Source organism: Chlamydotis macqueenii, chromosome 9, assembly GCF_036417535.1.
Source record: "Chlamydotis macqueenii isolate bChlMac1 chromosome 9, bChlMac1.mat, whole genome shotgun sequence".
NCBI classification, from domain to species: domain Eukaryota; kingdom Metazoa; phylum Chordata; class Aves; order Otidiformes; family Otididae; genus Chlamydotis; species Chlamydotis macqueenii.
The window spans coordinates 5996455-6011290 of record NC_141564.1 but is presented as its reverse complement, the minus strand read 5'-3'; the positions used below and the strand labels follow the sequence as shown (position 1 = coordinate 6011290).

The following is a 14836-nucleotide window of genomic DNA, read 5'->3' as shown; positions in this document are numbered from 1 at the left end:
GAAATGAGAGAGGGTACAGTAAAAGTGCTAAACTCATAAAAACTGAAAGTCTCTGAAGGAAAACATTTTGAGAAAAGGAAGTCACTGTGATTTGCCACTTCCTTTCTCAGCCAGCTTGCACAGGCCCTGAGAGCCTCACAACTCATGACAGGATCTGCTCAAGCCTGTGGACAGGTGTCCCCTAATCCCTCCACTTAACGCAAGACTCCGAGAAAAACAAGCAAAGGACAGAAGGAGGAAAAAGTGTGAGTTCCTACTGGGTGTTACAAAACATCCTTCTCTCATATTTCCAGTAATCTGGTTTAAAAGCCATTTTATATGTTTTTAATCACAAAATGTTACACCTGAAATTTCATGAGAAAGTGACTTCAGAAAGCAACTCCAATAGTAAAACAGTTGGAGTAAAAGAACCTCCGTCCCTGCTCCCCACCAAATCAGAGTACTACATGTCAACTTGCAGACTTCAGTGATATGAACATGTTTTTCCTATCTTTTAACTCCTGATAGCACTACAAAACCAAGGCAGATTTGGAGAAATGAGAACAAAGACTTCAGTCTGTCCCAAATGTTTTAATGCAATACCTATGACAGAGTCTGCCACATTCAGAGAAACCCATTCCAGACAAAATTCACCCATACACTCTTGAAGAGACACATGTGAAGTGATGACGAGATCCGTACCTGTGCAATGGAAAGCTGTGTCTGACCAGAATAGATCTGCTGTTTCTACCATCATTCTGACTACTTCAGATCAAGCTAACTAACAATAAAAGACCATTTCAATAAATTTCCTTTTGAAATTGAGAGGCAAACACAAAACTCCCTAGAATTACTGTCACGAAGGTTTTTCTTTACCTGCTACAAATAAAGCTGTTTGATCTTCTGATCAAACTTATATATATAATTTCTAACTTAGAAATTCTTAGAGCTCAACAACTGTTAAACCTGACAGATGAAAAAAGGGTAAATGGAAAACCAACAAATATTACAGTGGCTTAAAGCATACTTACAGCTGTTCTTTATAATGCTCGTTCTAATTTCTGGTTATAGATACTACATATGTGCACAAGTCTTAAGTTAACAGTAAAAATAATGACAGCAGTTCACAGGGCTTTGATGGGACAACCAGTTATGTGTTCAAAAATGCTTCACTTGCCACAAATGAGGAAAGATCTCTAACAACAGTGAGAAGAATTCTTCCCCTCTTTCTCTCCTTTTCCAGTATTTCTGTATTTCAAGTAAAGCTGTGGATTTTCAGGAATAGAGAGAGAAAGTGGTTTTGTTTTTCAATTTTTAAAAATGAGATGACTCATAATGGTAGAACTGGGCTGCAGAGCAGCTAAGACTATGGAAGAGATAGCATGCTTCAAACTCACTAGTATGCAACTTGTTTGCACTTGCCACTGCATTTCAGTACTTCCTTCTCTTGCCCGAAAGAAAATAATGATAGTACGGTAGACTGTTTTTCTCAAAAGTATTCTGAGAAATCAGACTAATATAGTCTATTTATTAAATGTTGTACAATAAGGAGATGACCACAAAAAGGGATGGTTCAGTGTTCAAGATGTAGTTGTTTCAAATTAAGTAGATGCAAAAATCTGGAAGGGAATAAGCTTTTCGAGTTTATTTGTCCTCTAATTTATAATCTAAACAAATAGTACCACTATTTTGGTCTTTCTGTGGTGGACAGAAAACAATAGAAACAGGCTTAAACTTCAGTGTGAATAGTGACATCTTAACAGAGTCTCTAATTTAAATGCAATTAACATAATAGCTACTTTGGTCTGAGCAAGTCATTGCTCATTAAGATATGGACTTCCTGATTCTCTTCTTACAGGAACACACTCTTATTTCAAAGGAGGAAAGAGTGGTCCAATATATCATATTTTAAATCAGAAATATTAGTTCCAAACCATTTTTTTAAGACCTAGTCAGAACACCGAATAACCATCAGGATTTAAGGCAGCATTGCATTTACTTTGGAAATATTTTGATGACTAAGGTAAAGAAAAAAAAAAAATCCCAGGAATGTTCATTTCTTCTTGACACAATCTGCTACTTCTCCATTACTTCGCTCAGACAAACGCAGTCTAGATCAGTAGGCCACATTAACCACTACAGCTGCTCTGTTTCGATAGAGACAGATTCCACCAAAACCCATGATGGCTACTCAAACTAGTGTTTGACTTAAGACTGCTAAAAATACGAGAGACAGAATTGTCTTATGATTCATTAAGACATTTAAACACCAATACATGTCACTTAGTAAATCTACTCTTCCTTTCACGCATTTTTAACTCTCAAGTTTTCAGAAGTATTCTGTCACCACTGCCTTGCCCAAACTCCTGTTAATTGACCTCCTCTTACTTTGGCTTCATGTGTGGGAAAAAAAAATCGCATGACATGAAGAGGAGCCTGGAAAAAGAAAAACCTCTGAAGCAACTAGCAATCCTGTCACTCACTCTAGAAAAAAGTAACATCCCGTTCTTCAGCCTCCTAATTCTGTAGAAACTTCCAAGCTGTTCCACAGTTAGGCATCAAACAGCAATAACTCTTAAAACAAACTGCACATCTACAGTGCAATTGTAACTTGTTAAACATCTCACTGACCCAGAAGCATCACGACCCTTTGCTTAGAAAAGTCACACAAAGCTGTTGCACATCATAGCCATGATTCAGATTTGCTTCTTCCAAGGAGCAACTCCCCTGCCAAACTTCTGCAAGCTTTCTTTTTTCAGAGTCAGCCTGAAGGTTGGCACTGTTCTAATGTTTGGTTTTTATTGGGTTTTTGTTGTTGTTTTGTTGTTGTTGTTGTTGCTTGGTTTTGTTTGGTTTTTTGTGTTTTTTTTTGTTTTTTTGTTTTTGTTTTTTTTTTAATAAATGGAAAATATAGCAGAAAAGCAGCAAAGAGCCTGGATTCAGGTTACCACCCACAGCCACATCAGTACCTGCTGCGATCTCATTAGGTTTCACACATCTAGCACAGGCAGGCTGGCTCCGCTCCGAGACGCAACGTTTCTGCTGAATTCTTCAGAAAGCAGCAAACCTGTGAGCCAGGCCAGTCAGAGAGATCTGAAGCACTACACCACCCCACTGTTAGGGGCAGCATGCTACCAAAATTGTCACCATAGACTAACTGCATCAATAGATTGCATTGATATAATTTTTTAACAAACTTCTTTATATATACCCTAATTACAGCCTCTAAGTACTTATTACTTGAGGCAGTTTAAGCTTCAAACCCCAAACTTCAAATGTCCAGGTGACCAACAGGTGTGTCTACATTATCATGTTAGTTCTGATCAGGTTTATACTTTTCAATTAAACCCAAGTGTCACCGTTTCTCACACTCCAGTTTATATTGCAGAGCAGTCTCAGAATCAGATTCTTTTTCGACAAAACCAAGATGCACTTCAAAGATGCTAGTGGCATTCAGTCCCCAGGAATGCACTGGACCTAGTCTGAAGTAAAACCTCCAAAGTACAGATAGTGCAGCATTAGGTTATCAGCACCATCCCTTTCTCTGAAGATCCATGTTATTGTGCACTGGAGAGACAATCTAAAAGCACATTTTAGCATTCCAGTAAAAGGGACTTTATAACAGACATCCCAACCATCCACCACTGCTAACAATGAAGTCAATCACTTAATTTTCTTCTTCATTACTGGCTCACATTTTCCTACTATAAGAGTCCAGCTGGTTTTTGCTTACTGGAACATCATAATAGAGATGGTGTGCAGTTTAGAGTATAACCAAGTAATTGCAAGTGCTCACTCCTTAAAAGGAAAAAGATTTTAAATGGTAGCAGCAACCTTCTAGTTCCCACTAGCAGCTGTCAGCCTCTAAATTCCAACTCACAAAATGACACCACTTCTTGCAGGAGCAAGATAAGAGATTCTGGTGTCTGTTCCTCCTTGGGACAGTCCCCACACACAGCCAGCTGCACTCTGACACAAGTCACGAGCAGACCTCTCAGCTTTCACAAATCCTGAGATCCTGGTACGTTGTTCATGTGACAGGAGTATCACCGAAACGGTCACGCTAAAGGTGCGCATCCACTTACGTGAGAATAACTGGGGAACATGTCTTTGGGGGCTGCCCTGAGAACGCACCTTCCGGCAGAGCTCAGGGGATGCAAAGCGATGCTGCAACATCGTCTTTGCTTGAGGATTAAGCCTGGACACACAAAGGAAGTGGCTGTCACCAACATCCGAAACCAAGTGCTGATGTTGCTGAACATGCCCACAGGCATCCTCCACACACTAGCCCTGAAGCCTGGGCAGCATGCACTGCAGCTGAGAGTTTGCAGATTGCAATTAGGCAGTATCTTTCTGAGAACTAACGGCACAGCCATGGGGAAAGAGTGGGAAAGCGTACGCAGTGCCTAGAGCTGGCTATAATGAGCACCAACTACACTCATGATATTTTAATTCTTCTCCCCCCACATTACTGCTTGTCTATTATTTATGACTGTTTCATTTCTCTTGAAATAGAAACTGCAAGAGATGAGTAGCCAGGCAGAGATTAAAAGACTGAATGCTTACCTAACTTCAATGTAGTACTCACAGCCCCCTGTTCCCTTAAAGGGCAACTTCCAAATCAGGATTACTCACTTGTTCTACAGAGGCACACCCCAAAATCCTGCCAGTGAGACCACATCTCCTTTCCCCTTCTCTAGTAGCAGAAAGAGCAGTCTCTGATGAGGCTACTTTACTGCAGCTAAGACCCCACAAAAAGCCAAACTTAATGAAAAGGAGTTCTAAGGGGGAATCTGTGTTTTGTGCAAAGATGTAAACCTGACACCAACAGAAAATCTCAAAATTAGCTTTTGAGAAAGTCCTTGGGCACTGTATTGTACTAGTCTGCCATTTATGAGGCTGAGACTTGAGACAGCAAATCCTGTTTAGCTACTGCAGCCAGGGAGAATGGAGAAAGGGATTTAATTCCAGCATTTAGCCTAGTTGAAGAGATATTCCTAAGGAGAGGAATGTTCCCACAGCTCAGCCCCTACAGAAAAGAAGCCCATAGGAGCAGCTGCCTAAGGGTGACCAGAGGAAATATTTTGTCTAACCATTTGCCTCAGCTCTTAGAGAAAGACTTGGATGTGACACCTGGTTACCTCTTATCTGGTCACACTGAAGAACAAATTGTAAAATTACTATGAGCTGAATTTGCTCATGAATTCATCCATTTTTTTAAACATCCAAAAATTCTGAGCCAAGAAGTTTCACAGCTTAACCAAAAACTAACCATTAAAAATTAACTATTTTTAAGCTGTCACTTATTAATTTAAGATGATGCTCCTCGTTCTTTTGATGAAAGAGACAGCAAACAACAAATCCCTATTCAGTATCTCCATGACACACATGATTTTTATAGGCCACTATCATATTCCACTTCTATCTTTTTTGTGTCAGGCTGGAGTGTCTGCCATTCCACATACAGGATCCATTTCATGGCCTTGATCCTCCTCCTTGTTGCTCCCTCTGTACATTTGCAGTTGTGCTCTATTTCTGAGCCTGGAGGACAGCAGAACTGCAGACACCACGTGCCAGGAGCAGTGAAAGGCACATCAGTGCACACCATTCTGTAACAACTGGTTTGTTCTTATGTGAATTGCTTTACATTTGCCTGTGTTGAATTTCCTATGCCATTTTATTGCCTAGTCATTCCATGTAATGAGTTCCTCCCACAATTAACCACAGCTAACTGTCTTTTCTACACAGGATAACTTATCACCATCAGGACATGCTGTCACCTCAGTATTCACTCCCCTTCACAGATCTTTTATGACAGATAAACAGGAAGGTTCCAGCACAAATCCCCGTGCACTGCCACTGGTGACCTCCTTCTACCCTAACTTATGACCATCTATTATCTACCCTTATTTTCACCTCTACACCTCAAATGTCTGTCAAAAATCCAAGTAGACTATAGAAATCTACCCTGTCTACATGCTTGCTATTTCCTTCTAAAGTTTCTCAACATGTTGATTCCTTTCCTTAAGTATCACGTTAATCTGCTTATAGTATCTACAATTTTTACTGTTAGACACCAAGTTTACTGGCCACACATTCTGAAATTCTTATTTTGCTAAAAATACAATGATGGCTTCAGATTTCACATCTTTCCATCATCTGCTATTGGAGCAGTTTTAAAGAAAATGCAGTATCACAATGAGTCATTCAACTATTTAACCCTTAAGTCCTTCTCAAGTGCTTAGGTGAATGTTTCTGGTCCTGGCAGCGCAAGATGGCTCACACTATCAACTTCTCCCACAATCTCTTCTACTGACATGGTATCACGATAATCATCTGGACACATGGCCAGGAAAGAAAGGTGCCAGCATAGAAGCTTGTCCAAGCTTGCTTCACTTCGCAAAATATTTTTCCAGTTTCTCTGGTCTAGCCTCATCTTCTCTGAGCATTCTTTGTTTACTCAAACCATTTATTAGCCTCAGAGACTATTTCTTATGTGTTCCAGGAACAAGTTGCTCAAAAAGCGTACTTTTTGAAAGACAGTTCTCCTGGTGCAAGTATTTGTAATGTCTTCAAAGCCCCTAAATTGACACTAAAGGATTCCTAGCAAAGCAACGCTTTGCCGTTCATCTGAGGAGTAGGCCAGAAGGATATTCTCAAACCAGTGGAAACAATCTGGCTCTTTTTATGGTGTATGTACTGGCAGCTCAAGCTTTTTTTGGCCTGCTAGTGCATTGATTTAAACACTATAAAATCCAATCCACATAACTATAATAAAATTAAAAAGACAATGAGAATCCTGTTTATCAGACCCTCTGACAGACCTCAAGTGCCCTCTCTACTAACTGAAAGCATAACTCACATTTCTGAGTAATAATTTTGTATTGTTTCAGGCTGCATTTCTGTGTCAAATTGTTTTTAAAGGTCGAGTTTGTTTTTCCTGAAGAGCTTGAATGCCAATTAGCATGCAGTATAAATATCGTTCAGCTTTCAAACAGCACCATGAAATGCAAGAAGCACTAAGGAAATGGGAACCACAGCTTTTCCCAGTTCCACACCGAGTAACCTTAAACTCAGGTTCACAAGAGACCCACCAGATTAATTGGGGAGATCTATTTTCTGATACAGAGTTAAGAATAAGGATCTATTTTGAGTTCAGAGCTGTTCACTACTGCCAATATTTAATCCTCTTGTCTCCTGGGAAAGGAGAAAGAGCAAAGAGAAATGCATCTTCAGGCACCACCAGGACAGGTTTATTTCTCACATGGGGAGAACCGGTGACAAGGGCAGCCTATAAAAGAGATGATGGAAGGAGCAAAATTTGCCAGTGAGCGGGCACCACGTCTGTGCTGCTGTGTAGCACTGCTGGCAGGGCAGGCTGCCCAGAAAGTCTCCTCCTTTTAAGGCAATCAATGCTGTGACAGAACTGATAAATATATACATATAGCCATCTGATTTCAACTTTTATTTTCTAGTTTGCCCATTTAATATCTTAACTACAAATATATACTTCAGGGTTTGGCAGCGGGGCTTTTTTTCTTGAGGTCATTGTTGGGGTGCAGTTTGGTTTCTCCCCCCCTCCTTTATTTTTGCTTTTTAATTCAAAATATGAGGGGGGGGGTCTTGTTTGTCTTTTCCTTGCTTCATTTCCCAGCTTCCTACCTTTTTCAAGTCTGAAACTTTTCCATGCATCTCCAGCTCTGGAAAAGTTACAGACCAGCAAAGGAAAAAAACCAACAGCTTTCTCTTTCATGCCTTTCTAAAACATGTACGTAAGCTACTTAAAGCAGCTATTTTAAATAAAAAACAAACAAACAAACAAACAATGAAGTGGAAATACTGATTAGAAACAGTGATATTCTCCCTGCTTCCTTTCCATTACTTTTACAGGAAAAGCTTCAATCAGCATTACAATCTCTATACACTAATTTTTAGAATACTGCATGGTTGCCAAAATCTTCAAATATAGGCTTCTACAACTAATTTGTAATATCAATATACATTGAAATATTAAACTTTAAAGTTATCTTTGAATGTGTTAGACATGTATTTATCTCTGAATATCTCAAATGTAATTAAGCTGAAGTTATTTATACACATAAGAAATCTAAGCAGAGATGTGTGGGAGTCAGAACAGCCTTTAATGGGACAGCCTATAATTGTTCCACACTGGAATTATTCCATAATTTCCTACAAAACAATTTTCAAATCATGAAAACTGTTTTGAGAGCAAGGAAGCAGAATGCCAGAACTTTATCTTTTAGAACTGCTACAGACCACAAAATATACTTCAAAAAGAAACATCATGAAAGCCAACACAATCCCATGGAATGTCTCTGTTTTGACAAAAAGACATTTTCGGAAAACATTCACTGGCACACTTCCAACCAGCTCTCACTGCAAAAACCAATGTATCCTTTGACAGTGATAGTAATAGATAGTTGTATTCTGAACACCTCTTTTTCTCCGCAGGGCAATGTTGCCTCATGTTATACAGAGTAAGAGAAATGACAGCAAGAAGTTTAGCTCATGGAGAATGCAAGTGCATTTTCCAGTTTGGATTCTAAAGAGTGATGGGAAAGACTCTGATAAAATACGTAGGGAAAAATTTAGCTGACAGACTAGAAATAGCTTTTCACCCTACAGAGCGTCTATCCGCTCTATTCACATGGAACAGTGCATTTATTAATGCACTGTTACTGTTACTTCATAAGAATTCCTGGAGAACATGCTCTGGTAGGATGCTGGGCAATTCCAAAACCAGTTGTTACTCCAAGTGCTATGTCAGAATCTTTGACAAGAAATAGCACACCTTTAAAAACATAATGGTCTGGTCACTGTATTTTTCTGACACCTTTGCAGGACGAGCTACATGTTTTCTAGTTATGGTCCAACATGATGTTCAGCTCTGCACTGACGAGCCTATAAACTGCAGACTGGAAGGGACCTCCAGTCAGTCAGACTGAGTTTGCTAACTGACCTTTAGAGAGTAAGACCTCTCTACAGACAAAGAGCTGTCCCTCTGTTGTGAAAGAGACACTCTTTAAAGTAGCAGTTCCAGTTCCACTACAGACATGTAAAACTCAGCATTAACAACCTTTAATTTTAGCAAAACCCTTGCTTAATTAAGCATCAAGCTCACTATGAAGGAGATGCTTGATGATGACTCCAACATCTCAGTCTCAGAATGCTTCTGACCCATCAGAAGGATATTAAGTCACCTTTTTCACTGTTAGGGAAAACTTTTACTCGTAACTTTACCTTTCTACAACATCCTCTCCATTCCAGCAGGTTGAGCTGTCTCTCATCACCAGGTCTCCATCACACAGCCTTTCTGCTATAGAGGCGTAAAAGGTTCGGGATCGCTTCATGTAATTGATGAACTCTCTGTAACATAGGAAGAACACACTTAACAACAGAACAGTACACTTTGGTTTAAGCCTCCTGTCAACTTAACCCTCCACAAGAGTTTAGAACCCCTACAGAAATTAAGTTATCCAAGTTGTTTCATTTCTATTTCTAGTGTATTTCTACTCCCATGTAACATCCAGTCTTACCTAGGTCAGTGTTAATAAACATACTTACATACAAAGGCTGGTTTTAACAAATTACATGAACACATCTCAAACACAACCAACAACCTCCTGGGTGGAAAAGCCTTTCTAAAGCTAACATCCCACCATAAAACCTGAACTCTGCTGTAAGTACCGCACACGTGGAACAACAGTACAGAAAGCCATCTCCTTGAGATGTGCGGGGGCCAGTTCCTCCCCATCATCACTATCCAGGTCACAATCTTACTAGTAAGAAATCTCTCTCATCATATCTGGCACCTCACGTGCGTTTAGAGGAGGCTGTGCCTGCTGCTTTTGCAAATGAGCAAAACTCCTGGCCAGTACAAACAGCCCATTTCTGATCATGTGAGCATGGAAAAATGCCTTATTGGCGAACCACTGCCTCTTTCAGAATCTGACTATATCTATATCTGGTTGAGGCAGCCATAAAAATAAACTGTAACAAACCAAGTATTAATTCAGCACAATTGAGAGTATTTCAAAAGGAGAAATTACCCTGTCTCCGCAGCTTTAGAAGCTCCCGTTTAGTATAAGATGTTAAAGATCTCAAGAACAAGACGCAGGACAAACTGAGCTAGAGCTGTCATGGAGCTATTGGCTTGTCTCAGTAGCCCAGCTGGAAAGGTCAAAGGACTCATTCTGGTTTATAACATTTCTGCCTGGCAGGGGACACCACACTGAAGAGGTGCCTCAGGATGCAGCTGGGCACAGAACAGTCAGGATTTATTACTCTTTTGGGAGCAGCAGGTGCTTTAAACAATACCAAAGCCCACTGCTAGATATCTACCCCCACAAGGTTTGGACAGTGGTCATCTCTCCCCACAGCTGACTTCATGCTTTCTCAAAAGCCTCTAAGAGTATCACTTATGAAAGGTGACACAGACACTAAAGATTTTACAGGTTCTAAAATGGAGGTTTTTTTGCAGGACGAAAAGAGCACCCTTTTAAGGGTCTAAAGTTTGCCGTACTCAGCTCACACCAAATGCTCCTTTTCCATTTTCAGCAGAGTGGGGCTCTGACATTTCAAAGCAGCATCTTAGCAAAAGCAGAATTCTGTGTCTAACTCAATCTTAACAAAATGAAAATATTTACTTTCCATCAGTATAAAACTAAACACACTCGATATAAAAGGTAGAGTTTCCCAGTGCCCTACAGTATAAAACCAGTAATCAAAAGTGTGCTGATTCCTAGGTTACAGCTGAAACAGCAGCTTGCAATGGAGATGAGCTAAGCATAGAAACAAGAAAGTATGACACCTTGTTTTCATTCTTACCGAGAGATTTTTTTCAAACTTCTTGATTTGTCATTCTTTGAAGCTTTCAGAGGCAGAGAACTGGAATAGGCCGGGGAGAACAAGCATCAATCAGGAGAGATTGGGGAGTAGGGAAGAAGCAGGAATTCAGGCAAATGAGGAAAAGAAATGAGAAACAAAAGAGAAAAGTAAAATTAATTGAAAGAAAGGCCATCAAGCACATGCATAGGATAATATAAGAAAACAAGGAGGAAAATTGTCATGAGATCTTCCCAAAGTATAGATGCAATTAAAAATGTCAATGTAATACTGAAAAAAAATACAACTGAGATTGCTTCTCCCAATGATTTTCAAATAAGAGCACAATTATAAATGTAGCACACACATTAAAAAGCTGAAAATAAATTCAGTGGTACTTAAATTAACTGTAACTGATACCAAATGGAAGAACCGTAAATACACGAGGCTATACAAGAAAACAATGGCAAACAGTTCAGAATGAGTACCATGGGAAGGGGGATACAAAGGAGTAGCATTCATTTTCTGGTAAAATTAGTAATTTGCTGTCTGTTAATAAATAATGTGAATACACACATATTTTACTGCTCAGTTCTGATCAGATTGCACCACTTAAAAAAAAAAAAAAAAAAAAAAAGAAAAAAGAAAAACCCAACACTTTTCAAAACAAGAGAGACAGGCTCTAAGAGTATATTAGAGGAAAAACTGTGGAAATAACCCTGGCAGTTATTTATTGCAAATGTGTTTTGTGGCATTGATATCCCAAGGTCCCTTAAGTAACATTAAAGATTGTACTGAACATTAACATCACAGTGCCATTTTCCACTTACCTGACTTGATAACACATTCTGCTCTTTCCTATACCCGTACTCTCACGTATAAAGTAACACCAACAGCAGGAGTAGCACGTGCCTGCAAACAGGTTCAATGACACTTGCCAATCCAGTTAACTCTTACTAGGGAAAGTAAGCACCACCTTCCGCAGCTCTGAGGACACCCAGACGACAGCGGCTTTGCCATCATACTTTCTGGGAGGGTTGGCCACAGGAGAGGAGGGACCTGCACTCACCATCAGGTGAGTGTCACCTGCTATCACTGAAGCAGTGATTCCAGCACAGTCAGTCAAAAAAAGGAAATGAGAGTTTGTAACAGGGAAAATCTGGACCTGCTGAAACTTCAGCCTTGGCCAGAAATGTTTGCTTCGTTTCCACAGTAAGTTAATTTGCATCCGGCATTAATAGTGTTTTGTACCAGCACTTTAGTACTCAAACTTTAACAAAATCATGTGATGTCTGACCCAATAGATAGCTAATTTTAAATAACGTAGATGACATCAAATTCAAACATTCCCAAGACACTAAAAAATATTTGCTTTAAGAAGCATAAAAGATCCGTAAGTTCAGAGTATAAAAAAGAAACCCCAACAAAATATCATTTCAAAGCCTGCCTCCTCCAATTAGGGATCTAATATCATGTTCTAGTTCTTTGTTAAACATAATACTTTTTCATATAGAGATCTGTAACCAGTCTATGTTTAGTGGTTTGAAATACCACATGCAGCAGGCATGCTAAAAGGCAGGTATTCAGCTTTGCTAAGGGTCTGGACCCTGACCAGAACAGGACTTTGTGCCGAAGTCAGCAATAACATTCCAATCTACTGATTGAGATTCTGTATGTGCCATGTACATTCCCTGTACCATCACATGGTTTCAATTTTCTTGTCATCTCTATTACATGTTATAGTAACCTCCACATTAAAAAATGACTACAGCAGCAATCTTGCCAGTTTCAGTTAACTCCTGAATCAAATTGTGTAACGCAAAAAAAAAATTAATAATCAAATCTATGCTTTTCAGCTTAATCACAGGAAAAGGTTTCCTACAAGACCATGCAACATTTACTCAAGTTTCAGCTTCTTACAGTATTGTCCCTGATATTTAGTGTTGCATAAAAGAAACATGCAGGAATGTAATGCAGTGGAAAAATAAAGACAGAAAATCTCCCAAGAACCCATAAGAGGAGCAGAAAAGGGTTCAACTACTACAAAAGAGGATCCAGTTGCTATGTGAATTCAGGGACCATGCAGGATCACACTGTGCAGAACAGCAGAGGGTGAGGAAGACTGTCTTCAGCCAGACTTAAGAAAAAAATACCCCCGGAAGAAAGATCAGTCAGGCAAGGAGACGCCATCTTAACAGTCCCACTTTTCAACTGCACGAGTAGTCTTGGCTCTAATGAACATCTGAAACCAGAGGTTCACAAACTATGGAAAAGGAGCTTGGTTTTGTGACTGGCCTTGCCAAGATGTAATACTCTTGGAGCAAGCATACATGTGCAGCTATAAGGGGTCTGGCAGTAGGTTTTTAATGACATCTCTGAGCAGGTACTACAGACGAGATGAGAGGGCACTTTACCATGGTTTCTTCTATAGATGTGCTAACCTCAATTCCTTTTCTCTTTCTTTCCTTATTCTGAAAGGCAGAAGCCATGTTCCCCATTCCCCTTGAATTAAGGATGATTTGGAGGGACGTCTACTACACAGACCAGACAGACTCAGCTGGATCAACTCCCTGTGTGACTTTGTACCTAAACTGACAGACAGCTGATGTTATTGCTCTTCATTTTTTAAATCGCCAGAAGGAATGGCACCAGAAAAGGTTCATGTAATTACTGTCATAATCTAGATCCCCTGCAGCAGTCATCTGTCACTCTAAGTGCATTTTACACAACCCACTGTAGGAATTATTTCACCCATCCATTATAAAATTTTATTACCTAAAATTGCTTTTTATTGGTATCATATGTGATTAAGTGATAGATGATGAACACCACAGCAATGCAGCCAATCACCGTGTATTTCACTCTGTTTACTGTTTCACAATCATTTCCAAGAAGCAAAGTACAAGCTTTGTGCCATGTGTTTTATAGCAAGCTGTGGAAAACTTAAAAATATTCTCCACTTCTTACAAATTATGGCATGGCTCCACCATTCATTTTTGGTGCACAGGCTGTACACAATACCTGTCAACACTATTTCAGTAGTGTTTTATGCTAATTAGGTAAGGATGGCCTTAGCTTAGATTTTTTTTTGATAAATTAATTTTCAGTGCACAGACCAATTTTGGGAGATGTCTAATTTAGAGTATATTAGTCTTAGTATATTTTCTTTTCTGTCTACAGGTCTTACATTTTAAAAGGTCAATATCCAAATGATTCTAGATGGTTGGGAAGGGGAAGGAACAGATGCTCAGGTGAGAAAGAATTGCTACTGTACCATTAAATGCACCGATTTTGCATCTGTTTAAGAGGTTACCTGTTAATAGGTTGGCAATTCTGTCTTTTTGGTTGCCAGCACATAAGTCCCAGTGAAGTCAATGAGTTATACAGAAGATGGCCTAGGGCTCTGTTTTTAAAAGCGTATTTCATTAATTGTACTACAACTGTTTGGATTATTACTGTTGAATTTATTAATTTAATTTCCTTAATGCTCTTTTCTCTGATTTGCATGGTAAAAATTGATTAGCTACAAGCACTAGCACAAACTGTTCTGTTTTGGTTTTAAATTACAAAGGAATAAAAATATCACTACCACTCACAAAACTTAGCGTGCTGCTATTACTTTTATCTTTTAAAGCAGTGTTTGTTTCATTCATATAATCTTAGATGAGAATTAAAATAGAAATAGATAAAAACCTCATCTTTGCAACTCAAACTTCAGAATCCAGGGTATGGAAATTTCAATACTGCTGTCCGTCACCCACCTATCCAACACAGAGATCACACATGCTCCCTGGGCAGATTAGATTCTGCTCTCACAGAGGCGTAAGCCCAGCACGATGCCACTCACTTCCCTGAAGTTGTTCCAGATTAATACTGCTGTTACAGAGAACAACATGTTCGCCAGAAATATGTCACTGTGATTTTACGGTCAGTTAACTCTGACATCTACTCGTGTATCATGAGCAGGACTGCAAAGACATCCTTCCCTCCCCGCTTACAACTTACGGAAAAC

At 39.4% G+C, this 14836-nt stretch overlaps 1 protein-coding gene across 2 annotated transcripts in view; it reads right to left on the bottom strand.

Moving 5' to 3' along the window:
- Positions 1-14836, bottom strand: part of LOC104485111 (glypican-5) — a 369428-nt gene that overhangs the window by 228517 nt on the left and 126075 nt on the right. Inside the window, exons 5-6 of one of the 2 annotated variants that reach the window (XM_086754808.1) lie at positions 10828-10887; positions 9241-9366 (exon numbers count right to left, since the gene is read on the bottom strand). In XM_086754808.1, coding sequence (XP_086610934.1) covers positions 9241-9366; positions 10828-10887 — 186 coding nt within the window. The remainder of the gene's footprint in view (positions 1-9240; positions 9367-10827; positions 10888-14836) is intronic. The other variant, XM_086754807.1, reaches the window with a different exon arrangement.